We start from the raw sequence: 21,455 nt of genomic DNA on the forward strand, positions 1-21,455 counted from the left end.
CATAACTTTGTTTATGAAATAAATTAAATAAGTATGTAATTGTTGTGTTACTTGCTCACTCAGATAATATTAGGCTTTGGTTGAAGAGCTGATAAAAATCAATATACAAAATATGCAAAATTGGCCACGTGTCAAATGTTTGCAGATGGGAGAAGTATGATATTGAATAATCTGTGAATGGAAAATGTTGCAACTGTGGTGGGGATCATACTCCGAACTGCCTTGAGTGCCCTGTTAGGGTGAATGAGGTCGAGGTGTCAAAGATCAGGGCTGCATAACGATTCTCCTATGTGGAGGCCCTCAGGCTTCTGAGCCTGTATTGGGACCTGATTAGAATGAGGTTTTTACAGAAAAGCAGGTAGATTAAAAAAAAAAATAAATGTTTATAGTTTGTCTATTTATTTTTACTCGAATGTGTTCCTTTTTGGGATCCTTATTATCCACCCGCACAGTAAGTGGCGGAATGCACTTCTAATAGTTGCGAACGCAATTATACCATAGAAGAAGACAAATAATAAGAAACGGGCGTGACCACACTTGGACTCCAGCCAAACAAAAAACGTTGGCTTTTTGGGGGTAGGGCTTCCGAGCAAACCTGTGAAGATGGCTACCTGGGCTAGTTGACCGATGTAGGCTAGCAAACGTAGCTACCTAGTTAGCAAATAAAACCCCATAATAGCTAGCCAGTTGCCAACAAAACCTTAACAAGCAAGCATAGTAGCAGTACTTTCCCTCAGCAAACCAGCCATGTATTACTCTGGGAAACACTCTTTTCACGGCACTTCGATACTAGTAACGTTACCGAAGTGACTTTTTCGTAGCAGGTTAGGAAATAGACCAGGGCTATCCAAAATCACTTCGTATTTAAGTGCCGTGAAAATAGTGTGCCCGTTGTCTTGCAAACCATAACACTTAATCGTCAAAGTAACGTTACCTCCCCAAATCCCGAGCTTGAGTTGTGAGGTGTCAAGGTTCACAACATAGTCCCCCAGAAACCTGTTTAGGACATCTACCACCACGCTTTCGAAGACCATGTTGCTATGTCGTTCACCTCTCGGTCACCATGTTAAGTTGTTTACATTAAGTTTCTCTTGACTAGCTAGCTAGCTACCTGTCGCGCCTAGTCCTGTTTCTCAAGCATTTGGTTGCGTCAGTAGAGTAGTGGTGGGGAGTCGAATCCAAAATAATCGATTCCTTGCCAGTCGACTCCCATTTCTAGTTGTCAAGCTTCGATTCCACTATGAATAGACTCCTAAGGTTCAGTATTTTTACTTCGAGAACAAACTCTCGCATCTTTCACAGCTATGGGGGTGCAATACACAGCCAAGAAAGAGAGGGAGAGACGGCAGAGGCACAGCCAGGCATAGACATGTCGACCACCAGGCAGAAAGTCAGAACCGTGCATCGGTAATCAAAATATATAGCGTTGGCTATCGCAATGGTGTATATTAAAATGGAAGAGCAGGCGAGGGAGAGAGGATGGGGTCAGGCAGACAGACTGTCGGAAGTCGCATAAACTATATTTTGGTAATCTGTATCTCACAGTGCCTTGTAAATTCACCTACAGTATTTTAAAGTATATATTAAGCTACCAATGAGTATGATTAAACTATTCGTCATAGTGACAGTGAATTGAAATTAAACATCGCCAAATTCATGTTTAATTAGGCCTAAATGTGCAGTAAAACGTATTGTGTTTATAGATTATTTAACGAAACCCTGGTAGGCTGTTGATGTACTGTGGGCGGCAGGTAGCCTAGAGCGTTGGGCCAGTAACCGAAAGGTCGTTGGATCGAATCCCCGAGCTGACAAGGTAAAAATATGTCGTTCTGCCCCTTAGCAAGGCAGTTAACCCTCTGTTCCCCGAGCGCCGTAGACGTGGATCTCGATTATGGCAGCCCCACACCTCTCTGATTCAGAGGGGGTGGGTTAATTGCGGAAGATGCATTCAGTAAGGTTTCGCTCCAACCAGATTATTTTGATCAACCAGCTAATTATTGAATCAGATGCCCTAGATTAAGGTTGGAGTGAACCTAAAGGATGGAAGCGCTCCATGAACAGGGTTTGAGAGCTGTCAAAGCAGGACATCCCCGCTAAACTTTTTGGAAATGGTAAATTCACTTAAACGCATCTCAAGTGCAAATATGGTTCAGCAGCTCAAATCAGCAGGATGGGGGGGAAGAATAGGTGTATCAACACAGTACCAGCGTGATCCGTCAAGGCTGCACACAGCATAAATATTACTGCAATATTCTAGTTCCTAAACATTACCTTCTATATTCAAAAAAAATAGGCCTTTTATAGGCTAAATTGATGACTAAATGGGCATGCTCATGTCAGTCCTCTAGAACGCACATGTAGTCTTCCTAGTAGGACTGTAATGGGGTGGCGTGTCCGCATCCGTTTCAGCGTGCTTTCGCGTCAAGCAAGAGTCGCCTATTTCAACTCTAACCACAGGAGTTGACTACTTTCGACTCCCAACAATAGGAGTCACCATAGTCTATGGCATATAGAAAATAAAAGGCCAATAGTGTGCAACTGCAGCCCGCAATTTGGGGCGTTCCTGTGTTTGGGCATTCCTGCATGTGCCCCACCTCGATTATCCCATTGGTTCCTCTCAAGCAGTGTTGCACATTTGCTGTTTTCTCGCGAATTGGGCTACTTTGAAGACGATGTCGCTCGTGAAAATGTATTGGTTACGTTTTTTGGGCTATTAGTAAGTTGCACTGCGGCCGCCATGGCATTTTTCTTAACAAATATATATTTATATATATTCACTGTGACCTGTTGCTTACTGTCTGGCAGAGGCAGGTTGTTGATGAGGGAGGGAGTGAGTGTTGGGGAGGGACGGAGGGGTGTGTGTTGAGAGAGCACTACAGCTATTGGCTGAGTCATGTGAGCGAGAGAAGAGGGAGCAGCGCACGTCCTGACAACTTTTTACCAAGTTGTACATAGGCTATTTAGATTCGTTTGTATACTGTTTTTTCTGCAATAAATACAAATAATAATAAGTACATTTAGATGGTCGTTATGGAGACACCTATTTCCAACCCATTTTCGCAAAACATATGAATACACTAGGGCTGCATTCCAAACACATTATTTTATCCCCTCAACGGGTTAATATGACCCACAATTCAATGCAAACTATAGTCACATGTCAAACTCTGGTGGCCACGAAGTGTCAAATTCAATAAACAAGGCTGCATTTTAGGCATGTTAGAAAAAAGTATGAAGCTAGCTTGCAAATATATATATATATATGTACATTGATTTTAGCGTTAGCAAATTGGCTTAGTCTCGTAGTGAGGAGCCTATAAAACGTTGCTAGATTCATAAATATATTTTTTGCAATTCTGAAATGTATTGGAATAAATTACCAAACTATATAACTAGCTAGCCAGCTATGGGTAACTGTAGCTAGCTACCTGACAGGAGTGCTAGCTAAATACTTTAGCTTACTAGGTACATTAATAACTTTAGGATGGTTGTTTTTAAGCTCAACTTCAAGATTTCAACCAAGGACGTTGCCTCTCCAATCATCACTCGGAGATTTAAAGTACACTCGGATGTGACGAGGTAAAACGTCATTCAAGGGCTGACAGTTTATGGCCGACGGCTGTCTACGTTTAACGTACACTCGGATGTGACAACGTAAAACGTCATTCAAGGGCTGATAGTTTATGGCCGACGGCTGTCTACTTTTAGTTTGAAACGCAGCCTAGAACTGATGCACATCAAGAAATAATGGAGTCAAAGCAATAGCAGTTCTAGCTTGTATGGCTCCCTTCAGCGCCCCGCCAACAAAAAAAACTATAAAGTTTATTCAGACATTTGGAACAACACAAATAAATAATCATAACATTTAAAACTATGTAAATATAAAAATATATACAAAAATAAGACTCATAAATATCAAAAATAAGTAACAAAGACAAATAGAAACAAATTAGTGTTGATTTGGCTCTCGAGCGTCAATTACCCATCCCCCAATACTGTCAACCAAGAGTCAAGACTAAACTAATTCACCTTGGTGGTGTGCAGACTGGTTTTATATTATTCTTAACGATTTTGTTTATAATAGCATTTTTTTTCACCTTTATATAACCAGGTAAGCTAGTTGAGAACAAGTTCTCATTTGCAACTGCGACCTGGCCAAGATAAAGCATAGCAGTTCGACACATACAACAACACAGAGTTACACATGGAATGTACAAAACATACATTCAATAATACAGTAGAACAAAAAGAAAACAAAGTCTATATACAGTGAGTGCAAATAAGGGAGTTAAGGCAATAAATAGGCCATGGTGGCGAAGTAATTACAATATGGCAATTAAACACTGGAATGGTAGATGTGCAAACGATGGATGTGCAAGTAGAGATACTGTGGTGCAAAAGGAGCAAAATAAATAAATAAATACAGTATGGGAATGAGGTAGATAGATGGGCTATGAACAGGTGCAGTGATCTGTGAGCTGCTCTGACAGCTGGTGAGGGAGATGGGAATCTCCAGCTTCAGTGATTTTTGCAGTTCGTTCCAGTCAGTGGCAGCAGAGAACTCGAAGGAAAGGCGACCAAAGTAGGAATTGGCTTTGGGGGTGATCAGTGAGATATACCTGCTGGAGCGTGTGCTACGAGTGGGTGCTGCTATGGTGACCAGGGAGCTGAGATAGGGCGGGGCACTACCTAGCAGAGACTTGTAGATAACCTGTAGCCAGGTTACCTTGGGTGGTTTTTGATATATGGCCAATATACCACGGCTAAGGGCTGTGTCCAGGCACTCTGTGTTGCATTGTGCATAAGAACAGCCCTTAGCCGTGGTATATTAGCCATATACCACACCTCCTTGGGCCTTATTGCTCAATCATAAACCAGGTTCGAGCCCTGAATGCTGATTGGCTGAAAGCCGTGGTATATCACACCATATACCATGGGTATGACATTACATTTTTTTTCTGTTCTAATTACGTTGGTAACCAGTTTATAAAAGCAATAAGGCACTCTGGGTGTTTTTGATATATGGCCAATATACCAATAAACAGCCAATATAACAGCTGTATCCAGGCACTCCGTGTTGCGTCATGCATAAGAGCAGCCCTTAGCCATGGTATATTGGCCATATACCATACCCCCTTGTGCCTTATTGCTTAATCATAGCAGTCAAACGAGATTCATTGATGGAAAATTATATGGCAAGTTTATCAAGTGCAAATGATCTTTTCTCTTGCGACATATTCAAATTCCTTTATTACATCATATCATAGCTCGCAATAATTATTATTTTGAGGAAAACCGAATTTTGCTTATAACGTCGTAACAAGTTACTACGATATTCCTTTTTAATTGGCTCGATAAAATTATGGAAAAAATCGTTTATTGTATAAATATGGAAACTCCTCTTGCTGTGACATTTGTATCAATTTGGCATAGGTGTCAGTTCTTTTGGGCGGGATTTGAGTGGTCATTGTCTGGAAAATGTAGCAAATCCTGGCAACCCTGCCCTGGTGCATGACATCTTCATGCTTGTGTGACACTTTTGAATGGGTCACAAGGTTTTTATCTGATTGAAAGGTTTTTTTTCTCTCAAAGTTGCCGGGGATGTCAAGTGTCCTACTTATATCAGTACACTTGTAACAACCTAAGGCGATACGAAACTTCTATTCGATATATACTAAATGAGCCACACATAGCAAATACGCCAAAATAAGCATACAAATCTCCTCACTTGGTGAGTGGAAAAAACACCACCTGCTGCAGAAGACAGATTTTTGACCCAGTTATCCCTCTCGCTTAGCCTCTTCTTCTCTGGTTTATCTGAATGAGTGTTTGTATATTCAAGTTTCTTTGTTACTGTTAACATGGTTCAAACAAGCACATTTAAACCTTTAACCCTTAATAAGCATTGCTTGTTATTTCTATATTTTACCATTTTCCCTATTTATGTGCCTCGGGGGCCTCCCGAGTGGCGCAGTGGTCTATGGCACTGCGCCACTAGAGATCCTGGTTAGAGTCGGCCGTGACCGGGAGACCCATCGGGCGACGCACAATTGGTAAAGCATAATCAGGGTTAGGGGAGGGTTTGGCCGGCAGGGATGTCCTTGTTCTATTGCGCTCTAGCGACTCCTGTGGCAGGCCGGGCGTATGCACGCTGACACGGTCGCCAGGTGTAGGGTGTTTCCTCTGACACATTGGTGTGGCTGGCTTCCGGGTTAAGTGGGTATTGTGTCAAGAAAGCAGTGTAGCTTGGTTGGGTCGTGTTTCGGAGGACGCATGGCTCTCGATCTTCGCCTCTCCCGAGTCCATATGGGAGTTTCAGAGATGAGACAAGACTGTAACTACCAATTGGATACCATGAAATTGGGGAGAAAAAAGGGTAAAAGTAAAATAAATGTCCCTCGAACCCAGGGGCGCAACTTTGACTGGGAATGGGGAGGGGGGGCATGATCCCCCCCACATTCTAAAACGTAATTTGTGTCCCGCCCAGTTTTATAATCGCACTGTGATACAAAGGCAGCATCAATGTGCTTTAAGACCATGCGGACGCCTCAGTGCTGTTGGGTAGGCTGTTTGGCTGTTTCAGTCGACTGGATTTAGGACCACAAGGACACCACAGAGCAGGCGGACAGGCTGTGTGAAGGCAAAGCTATTATTATAGGACCCGCATGGTGCTGCTGTCTGCAGATGCGGTCGCTGTGTGTTGCGCTTTTTCTCCGGGTTGTAAAAGAAAGAAGAGCAGAAACTGGCAGTTCAAGCTCCCTTGGTTGCTACCATAGATTTACATTAGAAGTGCCCGTCCAAGAAGACTCAAGGTCATTGGCCTCTGACAAAATTACGTCAAATCACGTTATCTACCATAGCTTTGATTGGACTGATCATGTCAACATCATACGTTCAAATGTTTAGCTAACAGGCTAGACAATCACATTGTGAATCACAGCGACAAACTACGGGCAAATCCTTGTCTTATGAAGATAAAAACAAATTGCAAATTTAACAATGAGTGGTTTGGATGGAATCAGTGGCTAACTGCGAGCGTCGCAAAGCTATCACTATTTTGCTTCCCCTGCCTGCTATTCGGTGGAGAGGGTGTGTGGTCCAAGACTAGGTTTAAGATTTTAAAACATCTGTCTGAAAGGGTGTCTTTTTCTAGCTTAAAGTAATAAACATTCACATGCAACACCATGGGCCAGAAAATGTTGAATACATTGGCCATGCTGTCAATCCAGCATGACTTTTGCTGTGTTCAAAACAATTGGCCTCTTATACCACCAATGCTCCTTATAGGACACATCACTGCACTCTATACTCCTCTGTAAACTGGTCATCTCTGTATACCCGTCGCAAGACCCACTGGTTGATGCTTATTTATAAAACCCTCTTAGGCCTCACTCCCCCCTATCTAAGATATCTACTGCAGCCCCCATCCTCCACATACAACACCCGTTCTGACAGTCACATTCTGTTAAAGGTCCCCAAACCACACACATCCCTGGGTCGCTCCTCTTTTCAGTTCGCTGCAGCTAGCGACTGGAACAAGCTGCAAAAAACACTCAAACTGGACAGTTTTATCTCTGTCTATTCATTCAAAGACTCAATCATGGATACTTACTGACAGTTGTGGCTGCTTCACATGATGTATTGTTGTCTCTACCTTCTTGCCCTTTGTGCTGTTGTATGTCGCCAATAATGTTTGTACCATGTTTTATGCTGCTACCAGGTTGTGCTTCTGCCATGTTGTGTTGCTACCATGTTGTTGTCATGTTGTGTTGCTACAATGCTCTGTTTTCATGTGTTGCTGCCATGCTATGTTGTTGTCTTAAGTCTCTCTTTATGTAGTGTTGTGTTGTCTATCTTGTCATGATGTGTGTTTTCTCCTATATTTCAATTAAATGTTTTATTTTGAATCCCAGCCCCCGTCCCTGCATGAGGCCTTCTTTTACCTTTTGGTAGACCGTCATTGTAAATAAGAATTTGTTCTTAACTGACTTGCCTAGTTAAAAAAAGGTTAAATAAAATAAAATGATACGCTCATCATTCTCTTATGCCATAGTCTATCATATAAGTATCTTAGCATACCACCCTGCATACCACTGCTGGCTTGCTTCTGAAGCTAAGCAGCGTGGGTCCTGGTCAGTCCCTGATGGGAGACCAGATGCTGCTGGAAGTGGTGTTGGAGGGCCAGTAGGAGGCACTCTTGCCTTTGGTCTAAAAAATATCCCAATGCTCCAGGGCAGTGATTGGGGACACTGCCCTGTGTAGGGTGCCGTCTTTCAGATGGGGTGTCCTGACTCTCTGCGGTCATTAAAGATCCCATGGCACTTATCGTAAGAGTAGGGGTGTTAACCCCGGTGTCCTGGCTAAATTCCCAATCTGGCCATCAAACCATCACGGTCACCTAATAATCCCCAGTTTACAATTGGCTCATTCATCCCCCTCCTCTCCCCTGTAACTATTCCCCAGGTCGTTGCTGCAAATGAGAATGGGTTCTCAGTCAACTTACCTGGTAAAATAACGGATAAATTAGTCATTATTTTAGGCAAAGTTGGAATTATTTAATTATTTTGCTTACTTCGTATATTATTATTAGCTCATGTGCTTTTCTTCATGATAAGGGGATAGATACTATATAATGTTGTTGGGTCTGTAAACATGTTTGCCAGTGACAGTCTCTTCCGATGCAAACATAAAGTTGTAAAGTGTTGTTGTAAAATGTTGGTCCCGTGTTTTATGAGCTGAAATAAAAATCACAAGATCTTTCCATTTGCTCAAAAAGCTTATTTTTCTTTGTTTTCAATCTGTGTTAGTGACCATTTCTTCTTTTCCAAGATAATCCATCCACACCTGACAGGTGTGGCATATCAAGAAGCTGATTAAACAGTATGATCATTACACAGGTGCACCTTGTGCTGGGGACAATAAAAGGACACAGATGTCTCAAGTTGAGGGAGCATGCATTTGGCATGCTGACTGCAGGAATGTCCACCAGAGCTGTTGCCAGATAATTTAATGTTAATTTCTTTACCATAAGCCGCCTCCAACGTCATTTGAAAGAATTTGTCAGTACATCCATCCAGTCTCACAACCACAAACCACGTGTAACCATGCCAGCCCAGGACCTCCACGCTTCTACACCTGCAGGATCATCTGAAGGGGGTAGGGGAGGGTTCTGAGTATTGCTTTCTGTAATAAAGCCCTTTTGTGGGGAAAAACTCATTCTGATTGGCTGGGCTTGGCTCACCAGTGGGAGGGCCTGACTGCCAAGTGGCCCACCCATGGCTGCACCCCTGCCTAGTCATGTGAAATCCTTAGATTGGCGCCTAATTAATTAATTAAAATTCCTTATAGGAATTGTAACTCAGTAAAATCTTTGAAATTGTTGCATGTTGTGTTTATATTTTTGTTCAGTATACAAGTACCATTTTCAGGCTGTGGAAGAAAATCCAGACAATGCATCGATGTATGGCATCAAAAAAGCCTGTTACTTCTCTGAATCATGTGCCATCTCCAATTACCTATCTGTTTCCACCAGACGTTATGTATGCCACCAGACTGCAGGTAGCCTAGTGGTTAGAGCGTTGGACTAGTGACCGAAAAGTTGCCAGATCAAATCCCTGACCTGACACGGTAAAAATCTGTATTTCTGCCCCTGAGCAAGGCAGTTAACACCACTGCTCCTAGGCTGTCATTGAAAATAAGATTTTGTTCTTAACTGACTTGCCTAATTAAATGAAGGTAAAATAAAATGACCTTCATGAGGGCATCATACCCACAGTGCTCAGAATAGTGCTGCAACAACTGGTTCAAGAGAGGCAAATTACTTTGGCCCAGATCAACTATGAGATTGAGAACTTGTCATATGGCAAACAAGATGTGTCTTCTAAAGCTGTCCCACTATCCGAGAGAACCCCAAGGAAAAATGGCCATCTATCTGGAAGTGCATCAGAAAAATGTACACTTTTCCGTTTACTCCCTCAAATGATTGGTAGTCAAATACAAAACGTCAGTGCTTAGGATCTCTGCCTCCTGCTTCGAGAGATATCCAACATAATCTTGGCCCAAGTTTTAAGAAGATCCTGGATCCCATATACGGCAGAAAAAATCCCTGAATTTCAAGCTCTCTTACAGGAGCTGTTTCCAGGGAAGACCATCCCAAAGATGCACGACCTCGTCCACTACCCTAGCCTGCTACTTGCCTATGGACCTTTGATCCACAATGCGATTTGAAGCGAAACACCAATATTTCAAGAGGCTCTCAGCAGGGAAACTTCAAAAATATAACGAAGACCCAGCCTAAAAGACATCAGCTCGGACCATGCTTGGAGCAAACCAACAAAAGCCTTGGCAACAAAACAACACACTGTAAGGACACAAGAGACGTCCCACTGCATGCTCTTCCAAACTCTGACCATGCAGTATTAAGTGCCAGATTCGGAGAAGCCATCAGAGCAAAATATGTCACCAAGACAAAGTCCATTGCAGTGAACAATGTGTAATACAATGTAGGAGACTATCTGGCCATTGACACTGTCTATTCAGAAGAGATCCCTGTGTTCATGGAAGTCTGTGGAATTTACAGTTTCCTTGGTTCTTGGTGCTTGTGTGGTAAAGTACTACTACCAGCCAGTTTCAACAGCCATCACCACACATACATGGTTCAACACAGTCAACAATAGATGGCTTTAAGGCCTGGTGGGAGATCGATTTCCATGGGTTAGATGGATACAGAGGGGCCGAGAGGGAGGAGTGTTGATTCCACTCTGCCACTGGATTGCAGTTAGTTAAAATTCATTGATTTATCAAATCAAATCAAACCACATTTTATTGGTAACGTACACATGGTTAGCAGATGTTAATGTGAGTGTAGCGAAATGCTTATGATTCTAGTTCCGACAATGCAGTAATATCTAACAAGTAATCTAACATATTTACAATGACTACCTTATACACACAAATGTAAAGGGATATGTACAGTGCCTGGCGAAAGTATTCGGCCCCCTTGAACTTTGCGACCTTTTGCCACATTTCAGGCTTGAAACATAAAGATATAAAACTGTATTTTTTTGTGAAGAATCAACAACAAGTGGGACACAATCATGAAGTGGAACAACATTTATTGGATATTTCAAACTTTTTTAACAAATCAAAAACTGAAAAATTGGGCGTGCAAAATTATTCAGCCCCCTTAAGTTAATACTTTGTAGCGCCACCTTTTGCTGCGATTACAGCTGTAAGTCGCTTGGGGTATGTCTCTATCAGTATTGCACATCGAGACAGTGACATTTTTTCCCATTCCTCCTTGCAAAACAGCTCGAGCTCAGTGAGGTTGGATGGAGAGCATTTGTGAACAGCAGTTTTCAGTTCTTTCCACAGATTCTCGATTGGATTCAGGTCTGGACTTTGACTTGGCCATTCTAACACCTGGATATGTTTATTTTTGAACCATTCCATTGTAGATTTTGCTTTATATTTTTGATCATTGTCCTGTTGGAAGACAAATCTCCGTCCCAGTCTCAGGTCTTTTGCAGACTCCATCAGGTTTTCTTCCAGAATGGTCCTGTATTTGGCTCCATCCATCTTCCCATCAATTTTAACCATCTTCCCTGTCCCTGCTGAAGAAAAGCAGGCCCAAACCATGATGCTGCCACCACCATGTTTGACAGTGGGGATGGTGTGTTCAGCTGTGTTGCTTTTACGCCAAACATAACGTTTTGCATTGTTGCCAAAAAGTTCAATTTTGGTTTCATCTGACCAGAGCACCTTCTTCCACCATGTTTGGTGTGTCTCCCAGGTGGCTTGTAGCAAACTTTAAACAACACTTTTTATGGATATCTTTAAGAAATGGCTTTCTTCTTGCCACTCTTCCATAAAGGCCAGATTTGTGCAATATACGACTGATTGTTGTCCTATGGACAGAGTCTCCCACCTCAGCTGTAGATCTCTGCAGTTCATCCAGAGTGATCATGGGCCTCTTGGCTGCATCTCTGATCAGTCTTCTCCTTGTATGAGCTGAAAGTTTAGAGGGACGGCCAGGTCTTGGTAGATTTGCAGTGGTCTGATACTCCTTCCATATCAATATTATCGCTTGCACAGTGCTCCTTGGGATGTTTAAAGCTTGGGAAATCTTTTTGTATCCAAATCCGGCTTTAAACTTCTTCACAACAGTATCTCGGACCTGCCTGGTGTGTTCCTTGTTCTTCATGATGGTCTCTGCGCTTTTGACGGACCTCTGAGACTATCACAGTGCAGGTGCATTTATACGGAGACTTGATTACACACAGGTGGATTGTATTTATCATCATTAGTCATTTAGGTCAACATTGGATCATTCAGAGATCCTCACTGAACTTCTGGAGAGAGTTTGCTGCACTGAAAGTAAAGGGGCTGAATAATTTTGCACGCCCAATTTTTCAGTTTTTGATTTGTTAAAAAAGTTTGAAATATCCAATAAATGTCGTTCCACTTCATGATTGTGTCCCACTTGTTGTTGATTCTTCACAAAAAAATACAGTTTTATATCTTTATGTTTGAAGCCTGAAATGTGGCAAAAGGTCGCAAAGTTCAAGGGGGCCGAATACTTTCGCAAGGCACTGTACATATACAGTGGGGCAAAAAAGTATTTAGTCAGCCACCAATTGTGCAAGTTCTCCCACTTAAAAAGATGAGAGAGGCCTGTACTTTTTATCATAGGTACACTTCAACTATGACAGACAAAATGAGGAAAAAAATCCAGAAAATCATAATGTTTGATTTTTAATGAATTTATTTGCAAATGATGGTGGAAAATAAGTATTTGGTCAATAACAAAAGTTTATCTCAATACTTTGTTATATATCCTTTGTTGGCAATGACAGAGGTCAAACGTTTTCTGTAAGTCTTCACAAGGTTTTCACAAGGTTTTCACACACTGTTTCTGGTATTTTGGCCCATTCCTCCATGCAGATCTCCTCTAGAGCAGTGATGTTTTGGGGCTGTTGCTGGGCAACACGGACTTTCAACTCCCCCCAAAGATTTTCTATGGGGTTGAGATCTGGAGACTGGCTAGGCCACTCCAGGACCTTGAAATGCTTCTTACGAAGCCACTCCTTCGTTGCCCGGGCGGTGTGTTTGGGATCATTGTCATGCTGAAAGACCCAGCCACGTTTCATCTTCAATGCCCTTGCTGATGGAAGGAGGTTTTCACTCAAAATCTCACGATACATGGCCCCATTCATTCTTTCCTTTTCACTGATCAGTCGTCCTGGTCCCTTTGCAGAAAAACAGCCCCAAAGCATGATGTTTCCACCCCCATGCTTCACAGTACGTATGGTGTTCTTTGGATGCAACTCGGCATTCTTTGTCCTCCAAAACACGACGAGTTGAGTTTTTACCAAAAAGTTATATTTTGGTTTCATCTGACCATATGACATTCTCCCAATCTTCTTCTGGATCATCCAAATGCTCTCTAGCAAACTTCAGACGGGCCTGGACGTGTACTGGCTTAAGCAGGGGGACACGTCTGGCACTGCAGGATTTGAGTCCCTGGTGGCGTAGTGTGTTACTGATGGTAGGCTTTGTTACTTTGGTCCCAACTCTCTGCAGGTCATTCACTAGGTCCCCCTGTGTGGTTCTGGGATTTTTGCTCACCGTTCTTGTGATCATTTTGACCCCACGGGGTGAGACCTTGCGTGGAGCCCCAGATCGAGGGAGATTATCAGTGGTCATGTATGTCTTCCATTACCTAATAATTGCTCCAACAGTTGATTTCTTCAAACCAAGCTGCTTACCTATTGCAGATTCAGTCTTCCCAGCCTGGTGCAGGTCTACAATTTTGTTTCTGGTGTCCTTTGACAGCTCTTTGGTCTTGGCCATAGTGGAGTTTGGCGTGTGACTGTTTGAGGTTGTGGACAGGTGTCTTTTATACTGATAACAAGTTCAAACATGTGCCATTAATTCTTGTAATGAGTGGAGGACAGTGGAGCCTCTTAAAGAAGAAGTTACAGGTCTGTGAGAGCCAGATATCTTGCTTGTTTGTAGGTGACCAAATACTTATTTTCCACCATAATTTGCAAATAAATTCATTAAAAATCCTACAATGTAATTTTCTGTATTTTTTTCCTCATTTTGTCTGTCATAGTTGAAGTGTACCAATGATGAAAATTACAGGCCTCTCTCATCTTTTTAAGTGGGAGAACTTGCATAATTGGTGGCTGACTAAATACTTTTTTGTCCCACTGTATAAATAAATGGATGAGCAATGGCCGTGCGGCATAGGCAAGATGCAGTAGATGGTATAGAATATAGTATATGCATATGAGATGAGTAATGTAGGATATGTAAACATTATTAAAGTGGCGTTATTTAAAGTGACTAGTGATACCTTTTATTAAATCCATTTTTTAAAGTGGCCAAAGATTTGAGTCTGTATGTTGGCAGCAGCCTCTCTATGTTAGTGATGGCTGTTTAACAGTCTGATGGCCTGTCACGCCTGCTCCCGCTCTTCCCCCCCCTGGGGTTCGAGGGCGCCAGGCTGCCCTGCATTACGTACTCCTGCCACCATCATTTACGCACACCTGCCTTCCTTCGTCACACGCTTCTGCGATTTTGGACTAACCTGGACTCACTCAATCACCTGTTTATTACCTCCCCTATATTTGTCAGTTCTCCGCTCTGTTCCCCGCTGCTGCATTGTTTGTCATATGTCCATGTTACCCGTGTGCTGACGCTGTTCCTGTCTTGTTCTATGTCTGTTCCCGAATAAATGTCTGACTCCCCTTACCTGCTTCTCCTGTCTGGCGTCGGTCCTTACAGAATGCAGCAGCCATCACATGAAGCATCGGGGAGTACTGGCATTCCGGTTGGTGGTGACGTCGGTCCTGGGTCTCCACCAATAGAACCGGGGCTGCCTAGCCAGACCGTCGGGCTTCCACGCCCTAGCTGGCTCGAGAGGTTTCCTTGGCTCGGAAGGCGCCCATCCCACGTTGGGCCTCAGCCGGATCGTCAGGTCTTGTTCTCCCAGCCGGCCCATGAGTTTTCTTGTTTTGTTGGTGACGTCGGGCTTGGATACTGCTGCCAATGGAACTGGGGGTGCCTAAGCCAGCTTGTCGGAATTCCACGTCCTAGCTAGCTAGAGAGGTTTCCTTGCCTCGGTTGGCTCAGCAGGTTCCCATCCCACATCATGCTCCGCCGGATCATCGGGCTTTCACGCCGCAGCGGGATCGACAGGCGTTCATGCCTCAGCCAGCACACCAGGCTCCCACGCCCCTGCCGGTTCGTGGGGAGTTTACCCCCCGTCGGCTTTCCCAGTGCCCATGTCACGATCATCTTCTTTGTTTTGTTGAAGTTGAGTGAGAGGTTATTTTCCTGACACCAAACTCCGAGGGCCCTCACCTCCTCCCTGTAGGCCGTCTCGTCATTGTTGGTAATCAAGCCTACTACTGTAGTGTCGTCTGTATACTTGGTTATTGAGTTAGAGGCATGCATGGCCACGCAGTCATGGGTGAACGGGGAGTATAGGAGAGGGCCGAGAACGCACCCTTGTGGGACCCCAGTGTTGAGGGTCAGTGGAGATGTTGTTTCCTACCTTCCCCACCTGGGTGCGGTCTGTCAGAATGTCCAGGAACCAGTTGCATAGGGCGGGGTGGAGGGTATTATGGTGTTAAATGCTGAGCTGTAGTCGATGAACAGCATTCTCACATAGGTATTCCTCTTGTCCAGATCGGATAGAGTAGTGTGCAGTGTGATGGCGATTGCGTCATCACACTGCAAAATTGGAAAATTGGAGTGGGTCTAGGGTATCAGGTAGGGTGGACGTGATATGATCCTTGACTAGTCTCACAAAGCACTTCATGATGACAGAAGTGAGTGCTAAGGGGCGATAGTCATTTAGTTCAGTTACCTTAGGTTTCTTGGGAACAGGAACAATGTTGGCCATCTTGAAGCATGTGGGGACAGCAGACTGGGATAGGGATCCATAAACACACCAGCTAGCTGGTCTGCGCATGCTCTGAGGAAGCGGCTAGGGATGCCATCTGGGCCGGCAGCCTTGCGAGGGTTAACACGTTTAAATGTTTTACTCACGTTGGTCACAGAGAAGGAGAGCCCACAGGCATTGGTAGCGGGCCGTGTCTGTGGCACTGTATTGTCCTCAAAGCGAGCTAAGAAGTTGTTTAATTTGTCTGGGAGTAAGACGTTGATGTCCGCGACGGGGCTGTTTTTCATTTTGTAATCCATGATCGACTGCCACATATGTCTCGTGTTTGAGCCGTTGAATTACGACTCTACATTGTTTCTATACTGACGCTGTCACACCCTGGTCTTAGTATTTTGTGTTTTCTGTATTATTTTGGTCAGGCCAGGGTGTGACATGGGTTTATTTATGTGGTGTGTTTTGTCTTGGGGTTTTTGTTAGGTATTGGGTTTGTGGCTTAGTAGAGTTTTCTAGGTAAGTCTATGGCTGTCTGGAGTGGTTCTCAATCAGAGGCAGGTGTTTATCGTTGTCTCTGATTGGGAACCATATTTAGGCAGCCATATTCTTTAAGTTGTTTCGTGGGTGATTGTTCCTGTCTCTGTGTTTGTTTGTTCACCAGATAGGCTGTTTAGGTTTTCTCACGTTTATTGTTTTTGTTAGTTTATTCATGTATAGTTTTCTTTATTAAAGAATCATGAATAACCACCACGCTGCATTTTGGTCCGCCTCTCCTTCACCTAAAGAAAACCGTTACAGACGCTTCACTTGTTTGATTGCCTTGCGGAGGGAATAACTACATTGTTTGTATTCGGTCATGTTTCCAGTCGCCTTGCCATGATTAAAAGCATTGGTTCGTGCTTTAAGTTTTGCGCAAATGCTGCCATCAATCCATGGTTTCTGGTTACGGAAGGTTTTAATAGTCACATTGGGTACAACATCTCCGATGCACTTGCTAATAAACTCGCTCATCGAGTCAGCGTATACGTACGTCAATGTTATTGTCTGAGGCTACCTGGAACATATCCCAGTCCATGTGATCGAAGCAATCTTGAAGCGTGGAATCCGATTGGTCAGACCAGCGTTGGATAGACCTGAGCACGGGCATTTCCTGTTTTAGCTTCTGCCTATAGGATGGGAGCAACAAAATGGAGTCATGGTCAGATTTCCCGAAGGGAGGGCGGGGGAGGGCTTTGTATGCATCGCGGAAGTTAGAGTAGCAATGGTCCAGAATGCTACCAGAATGCTGACAGAATTTTGGAAGCCTTGTTCTCAGATTAGCTTTGTTAACATCTCCAGCAACAATAAATGCAGCCTCAGGATATATGGTTTCCAGTTTACATAGAGTCCAGTGTAGTTCTTTCAGGGTCATCGAGGTATCTGCTCGGGGGGGGGGGGGGGGAAATATACACGGCTCTGACTATAATCGAAGAGAATTATTTTGGGAGATAATGCGGTCAGCATTTGATTGTAAGGAATTATAGGCCAGGTGAACAAAAGGACTTGAGTTCCTGTATGTTGTTATGATTACACCATGAGTCGTTAATCATAAGGCGTACACCCTCGCCCTTCTTTATACCAGAGATATGTTTGTCACTGTCGGCTCGATGCATGAAGAAACCAGGTGGCTGTACTGACTCGGACAACATAACCCGAGTGAGCCATGTTTCCGTGAAACAGAGAATGTTACAACCTCATGTCTCTCTGGAAGGCAACTTGTGCCCGAATTTTGTCCACTTTGTTGTCTAGAGATTGGACATTGGCGAGTAATATGCTCTGAAGCTGTGGATGGTGTGCTCGACTTCTAAGTCTGACCAGTAGGCCGCTCCGTATGCCTCTCCTGCGGCGACCGCGTTGTTTTGGGTCGGCCTCTGGGATTAGATCCCATGTCCAGAGTGGAGGTCCGAACCAAGGATCCGCTTCGGGAAAGTCATATTCCTGGTTGTAATGTTGGTAAGTTGACGTCGCTTTTATATCCAATAGTTATTCCCGGCTGGATGTAATAACACTTGAGATTTCTGGGCTAACAATGTAAGAAATAATACATTTTAAAAAACAAATTACTGCATAGTTTCCTAAGGACCTGAAGCGAGGCGACCATCTCTGTCGGCGCCATCTTATAAAGTACAACACACTTTTGTTTTCACATTTTCATATTCTTTTCCTATTCTGATATGCACTGGCCAGAACACTGACATGTTCTTTTTCTTTTGTATATTTTTCTCCAATAGAACACTAAATTGATGGAGAGACTGATGTCATTGGACCAAACATAACAAAATGTGAAAAAAGGGAGACAGCCTTATTTTGCTGTCAATGAATTCCAGTATTATTATATGTTTATTTATATATAAACGGTTAGGTTCACAAAGTAGAAGATAACATCCCAGCCCTCTGTCTGCCTGGTCAATGACTATCTGTCAGACTGTCAAGCCCTTCCAACAAGTTTGAACATTTTTAAATGCACACACAATGTACACATTGTAAGAATGTGGAAAGGGATGCCTTTGAGCGATTCGGAGCCTAATGGTGCAGTGAACCACAGAACAACAGTCAAACAAACTATGCTCCATAAAACATTCTATGATCTGTCACGATTTGCTTTGCACACTTTTGCAGACAACATTTGCTTGGCAAAACCAAATACTATGTCTCTAAAGATTCACATAGCTCTCACTATTCACATAAGTGAAGCATACCGGAACAACAAGACAGAAGGCATTATAATAATAATAATAATAATAATAATAATAATCAAATGTCATTTGAAGAGCGCATTTCCCACGATTAATAATAATTATGCATGGCTAGGGACCTGGATAGGACTTACTGGCCTGGTAGCTAAAGCTAATTCTGCTAGAGCAGAGGGGTTGGAGATTTTAAGGCTATGTACACTATATAACCACAAGTACTAGGTGTTTTCCCTGGTCAGGTGACATGGTCAGGAAAAAGTCCTGGCCATGGGCATAACAATAACACATAGAGAGGTTGGCTGAAGCAGAAGATATTTCCTCCCTGGTCACAGGGGCAGTAGCTGGGCCAAGGGTTCAGTTATGATGATCCCGAGCACCGTGCCCCGTCTGAGCCCGGAAGCCTTGTCTAACACCTTCAGTTGGAGCCGCAAGCCACCCAGGCTGTCCAGGCTCAGCTCAGTGAAGAAAAAGTCCTCATTGAACACGGGGCTCCTGCAGTTCCTGATTGTGGCGCTGTCCTGTCTCTGGAGCTTCCCCGGGCTTAAGCTCAGGCTGAGGCAGCAGTGGAGGGCTCTGGGGTCCCCTTCATCCCTCAGACCCTCCACGGACACCACCCTCACTCGCACTACCATGGACAGAAGAGAGGGCGACAATGTGTGCTCGGCCGAGAGGCGGACTCTGCCGCGGCCCTCCGGCAGTGGGAGGACATGTTCTCTCTGCATCCGCTCCTGGCAGTGGAGCACGTCCAGCGGGAACAGGACAGGGGGCGCCAGGGAGTTGACAACGAAGGGAGGACTGAAGCAGGGCTCGATAAGGGAGGTGGAGGGAATGGGAGAGATCGCCCCCCTCCGTCCTCTGGGGTTAACTGCAGAGCATGAGGGGGCTCCTTCCAGTCCCAAAGTGCCACTGAAGGCAGACTGCAGACCTGGGTGACCCTCGGTTAACCCGATGATAGAGAGTGAGAGGCCAGAGCAAGAGCGGCTGAGCAGGGGAGAGCCCAGAGGGGAGGAGTCATTTGAGGAGGGCGTATCGCTTTCTGTGCTGCCTGACTCCGACAGGCTCTTACAGGAGAGCCCTAGTTCAAGCCCCAAATGGCTGGGGGGTGCTTTACAATGGTTTTGCTCTATCGCCACCCTTGTGGTGGGCCTGGGTAGGGTCCTGTCCAGTGTGTAGCCAGTGCTCTTGGAGTGAAACAGCGACTCTTTCCTCCGTGTGTTTGGACTCTCATACATCCCTGCCAAACCGTAGCCCTCTGCGGAGAATGGCAGTGGCTTCTTACCCTTCCAGGCCACCCCACTGACTTTTGTCAACTTCATTTCCTCAATCTGTTTAACTTGCGGAGTCACAGAGAAATCAACAGCACCACAGTCTCGACTGGTGAGCCTCTGACTCACAGTGTGGGGTTCAGCTGCCGCTAGGCTCCTGCACAGCCGAGGGGGCAAGCAGAACTCTGGGATTTTGTCCGGAGTCAGAATGTTACTGTGCAACTTGTTGGAGAGGCTGGCCTTGGCTGAGAGATCCTCCTCCTCACTCTTTCCCACGTAGCGTCCAAGCTCTAGGGGAATGTTCTCCATGCTCTCTCGGATCTTTCCCAGGAACCACATTCTGCTGGCTAGCAGGTGTTCACTCTTGACCAAGCTGTCCTGGTTAGTTATCCCTGTTAAAACAAAATGGGTACCAGAATACTATTCTCATGAACATTCTCAAATCTAAAGTCATGATGTAGTGTATCGACTCAAGCTAAAATCATGTATAGCACGGTATCTATAATAACACACGTTTCATTGCAAGAATTCACTTCTGACATCAAGAGAGTTTACAGTACCATGAATGTTTTCTCACCTGTGTAGTCCAAAGATTTGTAAATTACTGGTATGGAGGGAGTGTTCCGTGCTGTGTTCCATGAATGGGAGTGTGTGTATGAGTGATAGAGAGGCAGAGGAGAGGTGTTTTTAAAGGCTAATGTCACTCTCTGCGTCACTAGTCTGCTGCACCCGCAGCCAGGAAACGATTTGCACACACACATAGACACACACACACACAGTTGTATTGACAGTATTCAAGCAAAAAACAGAAAAGACCTCCAAAAGGTCAAATAGACTTCTGTGGTGGTGAGATAAAGAGGGGACTGCAGGATGTGACTATAGCTACAGGATTGATTTGACCAAGGCAATGGAATGTGTAATGTTACATAGTTTCAAACCTCTCTAAAAGTAGCATCACTGTCACTGTACTCTTCTCTCTAACTGAAGTCTACATCAAAGACCTTCAAAGACAGCAGCTAACCTGGCCTACACACACACCACCTCAAAGACTGACCTTAACACTCAGTACACCCCGTACCTCCCTCCGACTTCTGCCGCCCCTCTGCTGACCCTCCGCCCCTCTGCCACCACTGTAGCCTCTGTACATACTGTCCTGTAGAGAGAGAAAGGCAGCCCTGGCCCATTGTAATATCAGGCTGTTCAAATAGTGACACCTAGTGATATATAGGCTAATAGCTCTCATGTCCTCTGTGTCAGGCAGGCTTGATACTGCAGCTGCATATGAATAGTCCTAGTGGGCTTGTCTCCTTGTATACTGTGGCTGCATATGAATAGTCCTAGTGGGCTTGTCTCCTTGTATACTGCAGCTGCATATGAATAGTCCTAGTGGGCTTGTCTCCTTGTATACTGCGGCTGCATATGTATAGTCCTAGTGGGCTTGTCTCCTTGTATACTGCGGCTGCATATGAATAGTCCTAGTGGGCTTGTCTCCTTGTACACTGTGGCTGCATATGAATAGTCCTAGTGGGCTTGTCTCCATGTATACTGCGG

At 44.3% G+C, this 21,455-nt stretch overlaps 2 protein-coding genes across 8 annotated transcripts in view; both read right to left on the bottom strand.

Moving 5' to 3' along the window:
- The window catches only part of LOC110525386 (intermembrane lipid transfer protein VPS13A), a 66,906-nt gene extending 65,123 nt beyond the window's left edge, over positions 1-1,783 (bottom strand). For all 7 annotated transcript variants that reach the window (XM_090237111.1, XM_036979520.2, XM_090237110.1 and 4 more), the window contains exon 1: positions 935-1,783. In XM_090237111.1, the coding sequence (XP_090093237.1) occupies positions 935-1,034 (100 nt within the window). In that variant the 5' untranslated portion in view covers positions 1,035-1,783. The remainder of the gene's footprint in view (positions 1-934) is intronic.
- A 16,484-nt stretch (positions 1,784-18,267) lies between these two features.
- LOC110525109 (C2 calcium-dependent domain-containing protein 4C) lies at positions 18,268-20,285 on the bottom strand. Its single transcript, XM_036979521.2, has one exon. The coding sequence runs from the start codon at positions 20,241-20,243 to the stop codon at positions 18,966-18,968; it is 1,278 nt and encodes a 425-aa protein (XP_036835416.1). The 5' UTR covers positions 20,244-20,285; the 3' UTR covers positions 18,268-18,965.
- Positions 20,286-21,455: the final 1,170 nt, after the last annotated feature.

The sequence above is a fragment of the Oncorhynchus mykiss genome, chromosome 6 (assembly GCF_057628025.1).
Source record: "Oncorhynchus mykiss isolate SJ-2025 chromosome 6, ASM5762802v1, whole genome shotgun sequence".
Classification (NCBI taxonomy): Eukaryota; Metazoa; Chordata; class Actinopteri; order Salmoniformes; family Salmonidae; genus Oncorhynchus; species Oncorhynchus mykiss.